Genomic DNA, 15000 nt, shown 5'->3' on the forward strand with positions numbered 1-15000 from the left:
AACAAACCATGCAAGTTAGATGGAGGATGACTGTATCAACAAGTTTTCCTGTCACCAGTGGGGTAAAACGGGGGGGATATTGTCACTGTTCAATTTGTACATGGATGAACTGTCAAAGAAACTATGTGACTGTAAGACTGGAAGTATGGTGGGTGATAGGCTCATTAATCATTTAATATATGCAGATAACTTGGTAGTAATGACACGTTATAGTGCCGGTCTACAACAACTACTTAAAGTATGGGGTGCAATATGATACCCAATACAACCCCAGGGAAACTGTGGTTATGGTAATTAAATCTAAGGCGGATCAAAAACAAATGTTTCCATCTATTTGTCCAAACAAGAACTTAATATTGTATCATAGGTTAAATATCTGGGCCATGTTTTGAGGGGATGATTTAAGTTATACGATACGATACAATATACTTTTATTTTCCCCGTGGGGAACTTTTTCCTGGACTCCGTCCAGCTGCAGTTACAGTAAAGAAAAAACAACAGAATAGAAAGAGATAAAATTAAAGTTGTGGAGCCATGTCTCCGTGAACACCATGGCGCAGGCGTCCCGGTACTCGCGGCAGGCCGAGGTGAGGCTCCTCAGCTCATCCAGCTTGCTCTCCAAGGACCTCACGTTGCCGAGCAGCAAGGACGGCAGCGCTGTTCTGCATCCTCTCCTCCGGAGTCTTTGGCGTGCTCCACCTCGTTGTCCTCTCCTCTGGCGGCGTTTCCCCGGGTCTGCTCGCTGAATCTCCTCCGGCAGGTCGGGGGGTGGTGTGTCGCCTGTTGAGCGGAGGGCCCAGAGCGCGTCTCTGATGGAGGACAACAAAGCCATGTCGTTCCTTTGTTCCCCTGTCCACACACGCCACGAGCCGTTGGTAGATTAGGCTCCGTTCGGAGCCCCGACGTGTGCTGTAACTCGCGGTAGGAGTCGCGGACAGATTGAGCAAGTGGCTCATAATTTAAAAAAGTCAAAAATTAAAAGTTAAATAAGGAAAAGGTTAGAAGAACTGCAGCTTTCCACGGAGCCCGTGTCGCAGACGTGCTGCGCCAACGTGACCGGAAGCGGAATGATGATGATGATGTTCTGCTACAGTGCAGGAAGCTATATGCCCAAGCAATAATGCTTGCACGCAAATTTATTATGTGTTCTGATGATGTCAAAATTTAACTCTTCAGAGCCTACTATACTCCCATTATATTTCCCACATCTATGGCGCAACTAAAGCAAAGGGAAAATGAATAAGATTAAGGTTGCCTATAATGATACTCTCAGAATCCTGTTAAAATATCCTATGTGGGAGAGTGCAAGTCTCTTGTTTGTTGCCTCAAATGTTCCAACATTTCATGCGCTGTAAAGGAATTTCATATATAAATTTATGTGCAGAATTAACACATCTTTTTTTTAATTAAAAACACATCTGATAACGGAATTATAAAGTCGATAAATGATCCCTGTTTAAGTGATTTTAGGTACACTTCAATGTTCTGGAAATACTGGTTACATGAAATGTATGTTTTTTAAACCAAGGGTTAATTTTTTGAGTGCTTATTCCAGTGTGTTGGGTTTCTTGTGTTTTGTTGTATTGTTTGTTTGTTTTAATGGACTTGAGTCTGCCAATAAAGATATCACAAAAAACAGTCATGTTTTAAAAATGCAACAAAAAACTGCGAGGGTAACATTTTGGACTTGGGCACAACTTGACACACAACCACAACAGATAGACCAACGTGGCATGTCTATTTATTATCTGGTTTATCTGTCAGGGTCAAATTGGTTGATAATTGCCAGGAAAGGTTGTTTGACCAGTTAGTTTTAAAGCGGGCGATCATGGCTCAAATCAACAGGCCTTTCTCCTTATCTCCTTATATTAAATTTTTAATAAATGCATTAACATTTTTAATAAATGTAACTGTAACCTGAATGTTTTTTCTCTAACTTAAATGTATTACAGATACATGAAAAAAAAGATTGGTGACCTCTGCCATTAACCTTTTTTTTTTTTTCTTGCTTAGGTCATTTGTGAAATGGCAACTGGAGCCATGGCCCTCTCTGTCTACAAACGCTTCCATAGGTTTCCATGCATTATACAAAACAACCCCCTGTTCTTTTCACGCAAGCCTGACCCCAAAGCTAGCACACAGACTCAAGTAATATCTCCAAACCTACATTTGCCTGAGGTATGTTTATTATTAGTTGACAGGTAAATTTAGGCTTCCAACTAATGTGGTAAAGTATTTTTACATACCTGTATTTGATCTGATGTTGTAGGATATTCTTGCAAATGATGAAACCTGCAGCACAGGTGCAGCTGACCAAGATGAAAAAGCATATGAAGAAAATGTTTCAGTGGAGATGGAAAAAGGGCGAGATATATTAATGGACCCTGAAAAGGTGGCAAAAGCAGATGAAGTGATGGTAGAAAATGAAAGCCTTGTCATTCATGAGCCCAGGAATGTGCTGTCTGAAGATGCACTTGAACCAGACAAAAAGACTAACAAAGAGAATTTATCAACTACTAAAGCAATCTTGAAGTCTGACAAGAAAGATGCATCATCTAATGAGACTATTTTGCAGACTATTGCTAATGCAGCTCAGTCAGAAAAGAATAAGACCCATGTTGGTCAATGTAATTCAACAAAAGTTGCCATTTCAGAAATTTCCAAGGTAAAAAGATAAATTTGATGTTTCTATTAACTCATTTGCTCTCAAAAACGTAACCAAATGTTCTATTGTAAATGTTTTAAGTGTCCCAAAGAAGTATTTATACTTTTTTAATGTTTTTTTTATGCTAGAGCATACAGAAGGCTTTGATGCAGCCTCTGAACTGCAGAGAACGGGTGAAGCAATGGTAGTAATTACAAAAATGGCCAGCAGGTGGCAGCAGAGTATAAGAGATCAACCAGGGCCTTGTTGCAACAAAGCTAATTTACCCACAGTTCTAAACAGATTTTTGAATAATGGTGAAACTTAGCTATATTCTAATGCCAATTGCTGCAAAACGGAAACTGATAGAAATATACATTTTTTCCTGATGAAAGAAGACAGTCTAATCTTTCTTTTGGTAGGTTTCATGTTTTTATATCAATAGAACACAATATTCTGTGAGCTTTGCAACATCAGTCAAAATCCAGTAAAACAGCCGGGAGCGAAGGGGATTGCTTCAGTGAAAAGGGCTGGGAGTGAATGAGTTAATCATGGTTTTATGTTTTGTCTTGAAAGTCTATGCTAATTAATTTTCCTGAATTTCTGATCATACAATCCCTTTTTCTTAAGGATACTCCAGAGGTGCACACTGGAGAAACAGCTGACCACCATCCAAATAAAAAGACAGATTCTGAAAATGGTGAAGTTCACCAGGAGACAGAAAGGGAAAAGGCATCTTATCAAACAAACGATACGGATAGACATAAAGTAGTTGATGAAACAAAAGGGACAGTAAAAAACCATGCGGAGGATGGTTTAAAGATTCAAGAGAGGGAGGGAGTTGATAAAGAAAGAAAGGAGAAGGAAATAGAGAGAGAGTGTAAAATTAGGGAGAGGAGGGCCCAGGAGAAATCGCAAAGGGCAGATCGGGATCGGGAACAGGAAGAAAGAACTAAAAGAGAGAGGAGGGAAATGGAGAGGAAGGAAGAACATGGTGTTGTTTCCTCAGGACTGAGATCATCTTCAAAGTTTGAGACATGTAAGAGCAACTTGAACGTGGATGAACAAAGAGTCTCTAGCAAATCTGATGATGCTAAACTGCCCAACATGGTAAGCTACATTTGACAAAAAGTATACATTGCTATAACGGTTACTGCTATTATTGTTACCATATATGTTCTTTCATACAATTAGGGTGAGGGTGAAGAAGATTTTGATTCATTCCCGTTGAGTATGAGCGACTTTGTGACTGTGGATGAAGTTGGGGATGTGACTGACTTGAATGACTTCCACCATACCCATTCTCCTGCTGCTGCAGAGGAAACCACAGAGCAAGAGCACTCACTAACATATATCCCACAGGACACGGATGAGGTAAAAATATTATCCTTTTCACAAGCTTGTTGGGGGGTATTTGAGAATTTAAAAAAAATAAAATTTACACTACAAGGTTCCACCTTTGGAAGTAGATGAAGAAGAGATTCCTCAACCTTTGAAGTTTGATGGTCCCATAATCGATCTTCAGCAACAGCCCATGACATCTCAGGATCCCATAACAGATTTTGGACATCAGTCTACAACCTCTGACAGTGTATCATCAGATGTGATTGGCACGCTGAGCTGCAAAATTGCAACCCTATCCACAGAAACTCCGGAACAATTTTCTCCTGTCAACCAAAAAGAGGTGCCAACTTGCCAACCAGAAGAAACTGAGACAGGTAAAATATTTAAAGAAATTGTACCTTAAAGATTTTTCCTAACTTTCATGTTATGTTTTTTTTTTTTTTTTTTTTTTTTGTATCTGTCAATTTATAGAAACTATACTATCTGCTCCCATTGAATCGATGATCGTAGTTGAGACTTTAGCAACACCTATCTCAAACAAAAGAGTCGCTGATGACTCACCACCAGATCAACACATGATTGAGGTAAAAATGACTTTAGGAAATAATACTGCAGAAGAAAAGCAAAATGAAGTGACGACCCTGGTGAATAGACCTTTAAAGGATGGGCAGACCGTAATGGATCAAACACAGGGAAAGGAAGAAGTGAAACTGACAGAGCACACAAGGAAAAGCCTTCCTTCTGATCAGACAGGTAAAGTTCCTTTGAATTTGTTGCTCAATTTTATCATCCATCCATCTATCTATTTTCTACTGCTTATCCGGGTTCGGGTCGCGGGGGCAGCAGGTTTAGCAGAGAAGCCCAGACTTCCCTCTCCCTAGCCACTTTGTCTAGCACCTCTGGCGGGATCCCAAGGGGTTCTCAGGCCCGCCGAAAGACATAGTCTCTCCAGCGTGTCCTGGGTCTTTCCCGGGACTTCAACTTAACTGAATCCTCTCAACGCGGCTCGACTCTTGAGTCCCTCCCAGATGACCGAGCTTATCACCCTCTCTCTAGGGGAGAGCCCAGACACCCTGGAGGAAATTCGTTTCGGACGCTTGTATCCGGGATCTTGTTCTTACTGTCTGGATATAAAATTTATGTACATAAAACTCAACTGCTTACATATAATTATGACCCCCACCATATACACACATTAAGGATAACTATCCTCTTGTATGGCAAACGAAATCTCTTAAATACTTGGGCATTATTTTGCCAAAAGAACTGACGAGACTGTCAGAGGTCAATTATCTACCTCTTCAAAATAGACTATGAAGATGTAGAAAGATGGAACCTAATCCCCTTCTTTACTTTTAGTTGAAGAATCAAATCGATCAAAATGAACATATTTCCGGGATTTTTATATATTTTTCAGACCCTACCAACCGAATTGAGTCAAAATCAGTTCATGGATGGTACAAAATGTTACTGAAGTACATATGGCAAAATAAGAGACTTGGAGTTAGTCTCAAAACCTTGCAGCTGCCTAAGGAGAAGGGGGGATGGGGGACTACCATCTCTTAGGGACTATTATGCATCTCAAATGATAGCAATGATGTTGGTGTGTGACCCTTCATATGACGCACAATGGAAGTGGGTGTGGTTCCGATCCCCATACAAGCCATCCTAGCTGACAGACAAATTCAAAATCATATAGATGCTATAGACAATCCATGGGTTAATCTAACCCTCATAATTTGGAAGATGATTTTAAAATGTTATAATCTAGTTAAAGAGATTGTGACTTTGAAATTGTGTGCTTATGATTTGGATTTTATGCCTAACAAATCTGACATTGGTTTTAAAAATTGGATGACAAAGGAGATAACAGCTCTATGTAAAATAATGAGTGGAGGAAAGCTGCTTGGTTTTGAGGCGCTCCGGCAAAACTATGGTCTTGAAAAACAAGATTTCTATCGATACCTACAGATGAGACTCAATGTTGAAACAAAAGTGAAGGAGGAAAGAGGTGTACAAGTGAATCTGATAGACATGTTTAGAAAAGCTTAAGATTCGAAAATTGGAGGTAAAATTATTTCATGCATCTATAGAAGTCTTTCTAATCTCAAACCATATTCAACATCTTATATTAAAAACAAGTGGGAAACAGAGGGGGGCGGGGGGGGGGCTTAGCATTAAGGAGGAGGAATGGACAATGATATGGAGGTATCAATGGAAATGCACCAGCTCATTAAGATGGAAAGAGTTTGGCTGGAAGGGGTTGATAAGATAATTTATCACACCAGAGCAAAAATCACATTACAATAACAATCCCCCAATTTGTTGGAGAAATTGTGGCAGTCATAATGCAAACCATTACCATGTGTTCTGGAATTGCCCTGTTATTAAAGCATATTGGGGGAATATTCACAAGGCATTACAGGATATATTTAAATGTGCAATATTCTTCGAGTGTAAGTTTTTGGGGTTTGGATATATCCCTCAGGATTGGTTAAAAAAAGACGAACAATTGGTCAACATTTTGTTGGTTGCTAGTAAAAAGGCCCTAACAAGGAAGTTGTTGACACAAGAAAGTGACACAAAGAACACTGAATGGGTGTTCATTACTATGGACATTTACAAAATGGAGAAAATAACGGCATACGTCAATCATAGAAGTGGACAATTTATTTCCTCCTGGGAGAAGTGGGTTAATTTTGTAAAACCCTTGAGACTTGACTTTAATATTGACAATGATTGATTAAGGCTGGAAAAAAACATCATTCCCTATGTGTTTTATATTAAGAAGACAGAGGTTTTTCACATAATGAATGTGATTTAAATGTTTTGTTTTCCTGTTCATTCTTTTGTTGTAAAAAAAATACTAAAACAATAAAAAGTTAATTACAAAAAAAAAAGAATTAGCGCAATGACAAATCCAGCAAAGTAAACAGTTTACATTGTGGGGAATATTTGACACGTCTGGAAAACACCGCCAATGCGGAGAGAAGACCAACTTCAACATAAACCTTCCCCATACCGAGTAATAAACCGATTTACACTTTTATTTTGAAATTTTTCCTGGGATCGTTTTGCCTTCTGCGGCGCTACGGATGACATGACTTGTCTTGTGTAATGTGTGTCTGCCTTTCATATTGCCGGCATAAACTATTGCGACCAAAGTCAACAAAACAACTTCGTCCTGAAATCACGTTCAATCGCCAATTACGGGCACTAAAAGAACACTTAATTACGCTCACATTGTATTGCACGGTGCCTGTTGCCAGTGTTTAGGGCGTTTACAGTGTTAGCGTCCTAACGGTGCTAGCAGTTGCAGCTAGAGCCACCAGACTACTTTTCAAAGGCAGTCAAATCGACGTGATGATTTTTTGATTGATTTTGTTGCTGACAGCCGGACAAAGTTGCCATTCATAGAGATCAGTTTAATAAATCGAGCTCACTCGATTGTGCAGTTGGCGCTCTGCAAAATCACAACTGTAGTTCTGACGTCACTTTGTCTCACAGACCAAAAACTACTTAACTCAGAATTTCATTTAATACAAAGTTTTGCTGTACATAGGGTAAAAAATCAGTCATGGAATAAAGACGGGTAAAACAAAAATAGCACCAAATAAATTAATACATATAAGTGGGTAAATGAATAAGTCAGCAAAATAACACAAGTAGGTAAGTAAATAAAAGAAATACATTAATAACAATACAGCAGGCACCATAAAACATTGAGACAATGATGATTCTCATGCCGAGTCAAGCGCCAAAGAACAAAGATGTGTTTTAAGAGAGGGAGGTTGCCTAATATTTAACAGAAGGTTATTCCAAAATTCATGGGGAGAGATTTGTCTAAAATTCTACTAACTTTCTAGAGAGGAAAATGATGTGCTGTTAAGCACAATTTAAATTTAAGTTAAAAAAAATGTATTTACATTTTTTTTTAAATCTAGAAATGAAAGTAGGTCGATCATTATTAAGTGGAAATATATTTTTAATGTCTTCTGTATTCATAATTGTTCTTTCACCATGCGAAAATATTATTTTTATCCAAATACCTGATTAGTCAATAGAATTTTCCATAGGATATTTGAATACCAAAATATTCTATAGCTGCAGCACGAGAGGGGACTGCAACCCCGCAGTGCTATACTATACATAATATAAATGGATAATGAAAGAGATGACCTGACACTTAGGGAGGACTGGCCATCAGAAATTTCATGAGTTTCCCAAATGCCAAGTCCATCCACGGCGACGAATCAAATAGTAATGGCTTGATGTCGTTCGAACAACAAATCGGGACGTTGGACACTGCATCACCGCTCCCCGGAATTAAGTTCAGGCTCAGGATTATTTTTTTTTACTTTAAGCCCTGCATTTGTGACTCAAACATCTTCTAATTAGCAGATTAACACCTTAACTGTTCACAATTGGTACTCCTACAAGCCTCTGGCCAATAGTTTTAAGACTGGATTTGGGTTTGAATTTCCTGCCCTCTCTCTGGAAATGTGACATATTGTGTACGTGAGAAGGGGGTGTGCAGTCCATTTTTCGACCACACATGGCAGTAGCCATTCAAAATAAAATTTTCTGCGTTGAGCAGCTTTAAAGCACAAGTCAATCTTAACTTTTCCTGACAATAATATGTTTTATGTGACCTCCACTAGTCTAAACATAGCATTCTGATTAATATTACATTTGTAGAATATGAGCTGTGGAGCAAAATCCATCCATTCTTATCCATCTCAGGGGGCAGCCATTTTGCCACTTGCTGTCGATTGAAGATGACATCACAGTTGGTCAGGGCTCAGGCAACGACCATTCACAGCTCACCTGTTTTCTGAAGCTGAGCTGTGATTGTTTGTTACTTGAGACCTGAGCAACTGTGATGTCATTTTCATCACTCAACAGCAAGTGGCAAAATGGCCACCTTCCCATATTGATAAAAACTGCTTGATTTTGCTGCTTAGCTCATATTCCATTAACACAATATTAACCAGAATACCATACTTAGTAGGGATGCAACAGTTCTCGGTCTTAGACCGGACCGTTGGCCCGCCCTACACGCGACAATACGCCCTTATGGACTGCGGGTTTTCGGTCCGCAACAAACTTTGTATTGATGCTTAACACGGCACTTTGTGTGTGCGTGCCTGTCCAGTGTCCACAAGTGGAGGCAGCCTGCTGCAGAAAAGCCCTCCTAGCAATCTAATGTCCAATCACTGCTGCAATACTGCCCACTCACCCCCTCACACAGAACATAAGCGGGAGGGGAAATAGCAAGCGGTGCGGAGTTGACAGAGCAAAGTTTGAAGAAGCAGTGAGGAATAATTTCAGCTTTGTTATCGAATACGACGACAAGGGAGTGAAAACAGCGAACAGAAATGTTATTGTCTGTAAACGTTGCTTGAAACATGTCCCGTACATTAACCCATTTTGACCGGGAGCGTATGACAGCACGTTTCCACCACCGCGCCGAGACCACAGTAGCCTACTGCCCCTCAACCCCCAAAACCCAAGTCGTGCGTCCCCGGAAAAAATCAACAACACCCCCGCCGAGGCGGTAAAGTAGGCTACACTAAACAAGGCTGCACTGCAATTACATAGCTTGTAGCAGTAACTCCCTCTTAGCAAGTAGCAGCTAACGGTAGTGTAAACGATGCTTGCGAGATGCATTCAAAGGCAGTCGGATATTTCGAACTCGGAGGGAAAAAAAGTCCATCATTGCCATCCATCCATCCATTTACTACCGCTTGTCTGGGGTTGGGTTGCGGGGGCAGCAGCTTTCGGAGGGAAGCCCAGACTTTCCTCTCCCCAGCCACTTCAACCAGTATGGAGTTCCTCCCAATCACGCCCCTCCAGGTCTCACTGTCATTGCCCACGTGAGCGTTGAAGTCCCCCAGCAGAACGAGGGAGTCCCTAGGGGGAGCTCCGCTCTCCAGCACACCCTCCAAGGACTCCAAAAAGGATGGGTACTCTGAACTGCTGTTTTGTGCATATGCACAAACAGTCAGGACCTATCCCCCCACCCGAAGGCGGAGGGAGGCTACCCTCTCGTCTACTGGGGTGATCACCAACGTACAGGCGCCAAGCCGGGGGACAATAAGTATGCCCACACTGCTCTGCGCCTCTCACCGTGGGCAACTCCAGAGTGGAAGAGAGTCCAGCCCCTCTCGAGAGGATTGGTACCAGAGCCCAAGCCGTGTGTGGAGGAGAGTCTCTGCCTCCCACACCAGTTTGGGCTCCTCTTGTGCCACAGAGGTGACATTCCATGTCCCAAGAGCTAGCTTCTCTCGCCGAGGATCAGACCGCCAAAGTTCCCGCCCTTTGGCCGCTACCCAGCTCTCTACGCACCCGACCCCTTTGGCCCATCCTACAGGTGGTGAGCCCATAGGAAGGGTTACCCATGTTGCCTTTTGGGGCTATGCCCAGAAGGCCCGGCCACCAGACGCTTGCCTTTGAGCCCCGCCTCCAGGCCTGGCTCCAGAGGGGGGCCGCGGTGACTCGCGTCCGGGCAAGGGAAACCAAGATCCATTTTTCTTTTTCGTCATAAGGGGTCTGTCTGAGTCATGCTTTGTCTGGTCCCTCACCTAGGACCTATTTTCCATGGGTGACCCTGCCAGGGGCATAAAGCCCCAGACAACATGGCTCCTAGGATCATTAAGACACGCAAACCGATCCACCACGATAAGGTGATGGCTCACGGAGGGGAGTCCATCATTTCATTAAACGTTAAAATTTGCAAATATATAAACAATGTGGGCTTTCTATCAACCTATAAAAGTTTACATATCAAGAAGAATGATGGGGGTGAAATATTACTTTGCTATTGTACTTAACTCTTTCCATACATAAGACGTATCAAATCATAAGTCATAGTCACCGCGTACATGGGATATATTTATACGTCATAAGCGTTTTTTCATGCAAAAGTGCAAGTAACCCTGGATTAAAAAAAAATAATTCCCAGCAAAATTTGCGATGCACCGTCTTATGACGTAAAGTATATATATTTTTTAAACATATTATGGAGCATCGAAAATTTTGTACCCATTGGAAGTGAATCTTGAGGAGTTGGTGACTGTAAGGTGTCATTTGATGTGGTCTGCTCGATCCTGCTGTTAGCAGCTGGGTTCCTGACTATAAAAACAACCATTAGTTACAAATTGCCAAATACAGAAACAGCAATATAAGTTATCGCAATATGGTGGCTCTAGCTAACAGGCAGAATTCATTAATTAATTTTGATGAAAAGATTCTATATACGTAGACCATGTTTGTATACATTTTTATATTTGGTTTTTAGTCGAGGCAGATATTTCTTCCATTAAAATGGGATTTATGAGGTTAGATATTATTATTATTATTACCTGTATTATAGATACAGGTCGATATTCAGAGTTTATTTTTCCAGTTAACAAGAATTGTTTTTTTAGCGTTAGTAAGGGCTACAAGTGTAGATTGAAATTGTTTATGTGGTAAGTCAGTTGTTAAGTCACCTAGCAAACACAAGTTTGGAGATAAGGTATCCTACAGTCCAAGAAAGCGGAAAGTTTTTCTAAGACTTTAGTCCAGAAATACATAACCAGAGTGCATAACCATAAAGCATGAAAATAAGTGTCTGTAGTGTTTTGTAAACACTGGAGACAAATGTCGGAGTCGGAGAGTCCCATTTTCTTCATCATATATTGAATAATGTATGTTCTTTGAATCATTTCATATTGGATAAGTTGTAAATTTGTGTTTTGTGTCATTTTAAATACGTTTTCACAAACTTGAATCCAAAAGTCAGATTTCGGAGCTATAGACAAGTCTGTCTGTTGTTGTATCTCAATTGTTGTATTATAAACGCAGTCTTTTTAGATAACATATCTTCTAACTGTATTTTTTAAGTCAGTCCATACTTGGTTATTTGGGTTTATTGCTTACTCATCCGTCAGTTTAATTTTATCTTCCAAGTCTTTTTCTAATTTTGGATCCTGTTTCTTTTTATAAGATGAATATGATATAATTTTACCTCTAATTATCGCTTCCCAGAGAAGAGATGGAGATAAGTCTGGAGAGTTATTTATTTCCCAAAAGTCTGCCCACTCTCTTCTTATAATTTTGTCAAACTCTGCGTCATTTAGCAGAGAGATGTTAAAACGCTATGTCGGGGGTGGTTTAAAGGGTATAATCAACTTGTAGGGTAAGGGAGACTGGTGCATGGTCGCTAATAATAATAGGATGTATTTTTGTACCAATTTTATCAGCAATATAATTATTTGTAAGAAAAAAAAAATTTCTTAAAAAAGACCAGTGCACAGCGGAAAAGAAGGTAAAATCCTTAGTTGGGTTTTTAAGTCTCCAGCCGTCGACGAGGCCAAAATCATCCTTATATTCCCCTATTACTTTAGTAGATTGTAATTACCTTATACATGTTGTATTATTAGGACTAATCTATTAATGGATTTAAGACTGTGTTAAAGTCTCCTCCAATAATAATAGTAGAGTTCGCTGCTAAATCAAACAGCTGAGAGAAAAATTCATGGAAAAAGGCCGGGTCATCATTATTAGGGTATATAAATTACCAAATGTATATATTTTATTAAATATAGTCACCTGTATAATAATGTATCGGCCCTCTGGGTCTGTTACTGTATTATTTAGAGTAAAGAATAAATTCTTATGTATGAGTATACAGACACCTCTTTGTCTACTGTTATAAGGGGCAGAGTACACTTGACAAAATGTCTTATCAGTAAGTAATTTTTCTTCAGATTTTTGTAGGTGTTTTTTTTGTAGGAGACAAATATCTGCTTTTAATTTTAAGAGATGGTCTAACAAGAATGATTCTTTTTGCCTGTGAGCGGAGCGCCACAAACATTCCAGGGAACCAGACAAATTTATGCATACAAACAATATAAACTTAGTCCTGTGTATATATCTGGAAAGGCTACTTGTTAATATTGGCATGTTATAGGATGGAATCCAAGTGGTTATGTGGTTTATGTAATTTGTGTGAAATAAGAGGTAACGTGTAAGTGAATATAACAGTGAAAAAAACGGGATGGAGGTGGAAGTGAAGGAAATTGGCAGGGGATTAAACGTGTAACAATACACCAGTAAATGGTAACCTAAGCGAGATTTTTTGTTTGAATATATTTTAGAAATAGTTATGTATTAATATTATATTTATAATATAGCCTATGCATAATAAGTATTCATATTTTAGGTTTTATAACCACATATTCAGTATATGTATACATCTAATAATCAAAGTTCAGTTCTACCAATGCCAATTAGAACAGCCAGAGAGTGGAGTTGGGGTTCTGGAATAGTTAATTAATCTCTCTCGGGAAGTGGTCATTCATTCCAAAAGAGGTCCCTTTAAGCTCCCGTCCTTTACTTTTAACAAATTCCTTCTGTTTAAAATGCTCAAACTTAGCGATAATAGGACGGTGTTTGTTGCCCCTACGGGCTCCAAGCCGATGTACACGGTGAAAAGAGATATTATTTACCGTCTCCTGAGGAATTTTTAACAATGTCTTCATACATTTTTTTATCTCAGCCTCTGGATTGTCAGAGGTGTTCTCGGATATGCCTGAGAATATTAAATTCACCCACATGCTACGAGATTGGACATCCAGAACCATTACTTTTAGCGTTTTTTTCTCCTTTTTAATTGTCTCCAACTCGGCTGAAACATCCGCGAGTGAAGAGCGTAACTCGGCATTATCTCGTTGGAGGTCACTTACCTGTTGGCCGACGAATTCCAAACTCGCCTTTAATTCCTTAACGTCCTCGCGGATGAGGCAGAGGACATCTAACAGTGTGTAACTGCCGGACAGCAAGCATAGGTGGTTGATGGGGCATTTTAAATGAAGATTCTCAGACCAAGTCCTTTTTTATCCTAATCCCGATGAGGTGGTGGAACCTAGCATTTTCACAAAAACATTCCCTTTTCCTCGTCTGGTGTGCCAGTTCAAAACGTTGCTTTTTTTAGTCTTCTTGTATGTACAAGCAGCAACGACGTAAATTAAGTTCCCAAATTGTGCAAGTCATTTTTAAATGCAACAGGGGCTTTGGATCGTTAGGAAAAGGGCAGATAAAAACGGCAAGAAACCCCATTATAACAAATAGGGAAAACCCGGAAGCGGAAATTGGATTCTACATTGTATCCCTTTGAGAGCCTTCAGTAATAAGGTGGATAACTTGCCACTCAAGCCGTCAATTAAAGCTAAACGGCGGCACAATGAGTATGAACTGACTTATGGTATCATGCCATTTTTGCTGGCTACATAACACTTTACGAGACTGGTACCAGTAATTGTAACTATTTGGCACTATTCAGGCTCAAATAAAAAACCTAGCAAATAGAATAGGGAGATGACCGTGTTGTTAAAAATTGCATTACCTATGTAAATGCATGTTATTTGTTAGCACTCTTACTGTCTCATTTTGCAATTGGTCATGATAATTAATGTGGTTACGTGCAAAACGAACAGAGCAATGTTTTGCCATATGGGATGCAATTGGTTGAAAATTTATCAATTTTGATTAAAAGTTTTACTTGCATTTTCTCTTTTAGTCTGTTCTGTTAACATAGACATCCCAACAACCACTGAAAAGAAGAGTGCGGATAAGCCACTAATGAAAACGCTCATGGCCACAGACAACACCGTCCATTTTGACCCCAGCAAACCAGTTGGTAAGATGCCTACTTGAATGTATTAGCATTGAATGACTTAATGAAAATGTTGTATATAGTTGTGCTCATAAGTTTGGGCTTGGGCATGTAGACTTATGAGCACAACTCTACATGTACAAAAGCTAAATGTTGCTTAATGACACGAAATTGCTATGAATTATCACCAAAATATACATGCACATTTCTACTCATGTCCACTTCAACCTCTGAAAATATCAAAATAATTGCCACAGTATTTGGGATCTTATGGTTAAGTCTTTTTTTCCAGTTGCGCTCATAAGTTAACTTACACCTAGGGTATGTAAACTTTCAAGCAAATTTTTACAAT

At 39.7% G+C, this 15000-nt stretch overlaps 1 protein-coding gene across 1 annotated transcript in view; it reads left to right on the forward strand.

Annotated features, from left to right (window-relative positions):
- The window catches only part of LOC147170313 (uncharacterized), an 84625-nt gene that overhangs the window by 58872 nt on the left and 10753 nt on the right, over positions 1-15000 (forward strand). Inside the window, 7 exon segments of the mRNA XM_086082169.1 lie at positions 2014-2178; positions 2270-2665; positions 3275-3754; positions 3839-4018; positions 4095-4362; positions 4460-4741; positions 14553-14672. Of these exon segments, the coding sequence (XP_085938295.1) occupies positions 2014-2178; positions 2270-2665; positions 3275-3754; positions 3839-4018; positions 4095-4362; positions 4460-4741; positions 14553-14672 (1891 nt within the window).

The sequence above is a fragment of the Leptonotus elevatus genome, chromosome 8 (assembly GCF_054856555.1).
Source record: "Leptonotus elevatus isolate MCC_2025b chromosome 8, RoL_Lele_1.0, whole genome shotgun sequence".
NCBI classification, from domain to species: Eukaryota; Metazoa; Chordata; class Actinopteri; order Syngnathiformes; family Syngnathidae; genus Leptonotus; species Leptonotus elevatus.